Source organism: Penaeus vannamei, chromosome 9 (genome assembly GCF_042767895.1).
Source record: "Penaeus vannamei isolate JL-2024 chromosome 9, ASM4276789v1, whole genome shotgun sequence".
Classification (NCBI taxonomy): Eukaryota; Metazoa; Arthropoda; class Malacostraca; order Decapoda; family Penaeidae; genus Penaeus; species Penaeus vannamei.
The window spans coordinates 13,718,789-13,721,288 of record NC_091557.1 but is presented as its reverse complement, the minus strand read 5'-3'; the positions used below and the strand labels follow the sequence as shown (position 1 = coordinate 13,721,288).

Sequence of the window (2,500 nt, the reverse complement as noted above, 5' to 3'; positions counted from 1 at the left end):
CACACACACACACACACACACACACACACACACACACACACACACACACACACACACACACACATATATATATATATATATATATATATATATATATATATATATATACATATGTAAATTCGTCAATCTAACTCCCCAATCCTCCCCGCAACTCCCGTCACCGCCAGCCCCGCCCCCGCAACCACGGGCGCCCACCTGCGTCTCGGACAGGCCGAGTCTTGCTGCGAGGAGCGACCTCTCGCGCCCCACCAGGTACTGGTTGCGGCGGAACTCCCTCTCCAGGGAAGCCAACTGCTCGCTGCTGAACGTGGTCCTGGCGCGCTTCGGCCGGTCCAGGTCCAGGCCCTTCGGGAAGACCAGCTCCCTCACCTGCCCGTTGGCGTCTGCAGTGTGCAAAAAGTCAGATGTTTATCATGAGTTCCGTGTAAATTGCGTGCCCCGATATGTGTTCATGTTTGAGGTTAACGTTATTCTGAATGAATGAGACAAATAGGATCATCTTCGTATAACCACACACCATGTTATCAAATTCAAAATCTTTAAAATAATGCATTATCACTCCATATACACAAACATGGAATATATATGTAGCAACTAAAACTAATGTCGACATATTGTTTAAAAACTGTTCAGGTTTCAGACGCCATCTTTATCTTTTCAGCAAGGATTTATAATTACTTATGTTTACACTTTGGTTTTTGTTGTTCGTGCCAGCAGCATGATCGTTTTTTCATATATTTGTTCATTACATTTATTACCCTCATTACCGGCGACATCATCATTCTTATCTGCATTATTTTCATTGTTATCATTATTATTGTTGTTACTGTTATTTTTATCATAATCATTATAATTACCATTACTATCATTATTGTTGTTGTTGTTGTTTTTTATCATCATTATCATTATTATCATCGTTATTTTTATCATTATCATTATTATCATTATTATTATTATTATTATTATTATGATCATTATTATCATTACTATCATTATTATTATCACCATTATAATCATTATCATTATTATTGTTATTCTTTTCTATTAGTGTTATTGCTATCATTATTACTATAATCATTATCATTAACCTTAGCAATAATATTTTCATTATTATTTTTACATTATTATTACTAATATTTCTACATCATTATTACTGTCAATATTAATATTACTATCATCGTTCTTATTACTATCATCATTATTACTACTGTTTTATCATTATCATTAACATCATTTTTGTTTTTATCATTATCATTACTATTGCCATTAGTTTCATAATCATTACCATTACCATTAGTGTCATAATCATCATCATTAATTATGCTGTTATTAACAAATTGTTATCACTTTCCATTATGATTGATTACCGTTATCATTACCATCACTTTTATTATCATTATTGTTATAAATATTGACTGTTTTCATAATTTCCATTATTCTTTCCTGTATTTTAGCATCATAATTATAACTGCCATCTTCATTATCATAATTACCACGATAATTATCATCTTTTAAAAGGTATTGTGATATTAGTCTTAATAATATAAATAGCGATAACAATAATTGGCGGAGTAGTAATGTCAATGGCAATGTAAGTAGTAATGCCAGTATACAGTAGTATGGTAATAATTGATAATTGCTCATCACCTATTCGTTACTAATTGCATCATTGACCAAGTAAATAATCCCTTATGCTTATCCCATAATTCGACCATGTTAAACTACGTATGTTCATCAAATTCTCTCTGGCAACCTCACTCTTCAGAGATTGCCGGATTCGCCACCAGGGGAGGGGCTCTGTGTTAGTGCGACCGGCCACCACTAGAGGACAGGGGAGGTGGTCTTATCAGCGGCATATCTATGTTCAAAGAGGAATGATAATCGTTGTCTATGTATTGAAAATGTTTGGTGAAAATGGCGGAGGGAGAAGGAAACGTCAGTTAGAAATTTTAAGGTGGGGATGCAGTTCTCATGCAAGAGAGACTAAGCATTTTTTTTTCTAAGACTTCACGACTGGTTTCTCTTAATTGCATTCTGCTTATAAGAAAGTGACGAAAGGGATTTTTTCTGCGCATGGGAAAATCCGGGATGCATGAAGTATGTGTGCATTGTGGCGCTGACGTTTTGCATTATAATTAATCTTCAGTATTCATTTGTCTTCAATTATTTAAAGCCAAAGACGCTAAAATACAATATCACATAAATTTTAAATCAAGCAAAGTGTAGGAGTATATATATACACTATATAATAGAAATAAATATGTAAAGTAACAAGCAAACAGCAATGCGTAGCGTACGATAAATAAATTCATATTTAATAACCTAGAGAAAAACATTTAATTTAGAAAAGAAAAAAACAGATCAGTAAACCGATAAAATGCCCAAAATTAATATTAGGGAAGCTACGCTCGGCCATCAAGGTTAACTCGTACGTGTGAAAACATTCTAACTTCTATCGAAAGGCGCCTTCACTGTTACCGCTGCAGGTTGGGCGTGTCTG

General features: G+C 34.4%; 1 protein-coding gene across 2 annotated transcripts in view; it reads right to left on the bottom strand.

Annotated features, from left to right (window-relative positions):
- Positions 1–2,500, bottom strand: part of LOC113820289 (ventral anterior homeobox 1b) — a 27,703-nt gene that overhangs the window by 1,372 nt on the left and 23,831 nt on the right. For both annotated transcript variants that reach the window (XM_070124885.1, XM_070124886.1), the window contains one exon: positions 196–383. In XM_070124885.1, coding sequence (XP_069980986.1) covers positions 196–383 — 188 coding nt within the window. The remainder of the gene's footprint in view (positions 1–195; positions 384–2,500) is intronic.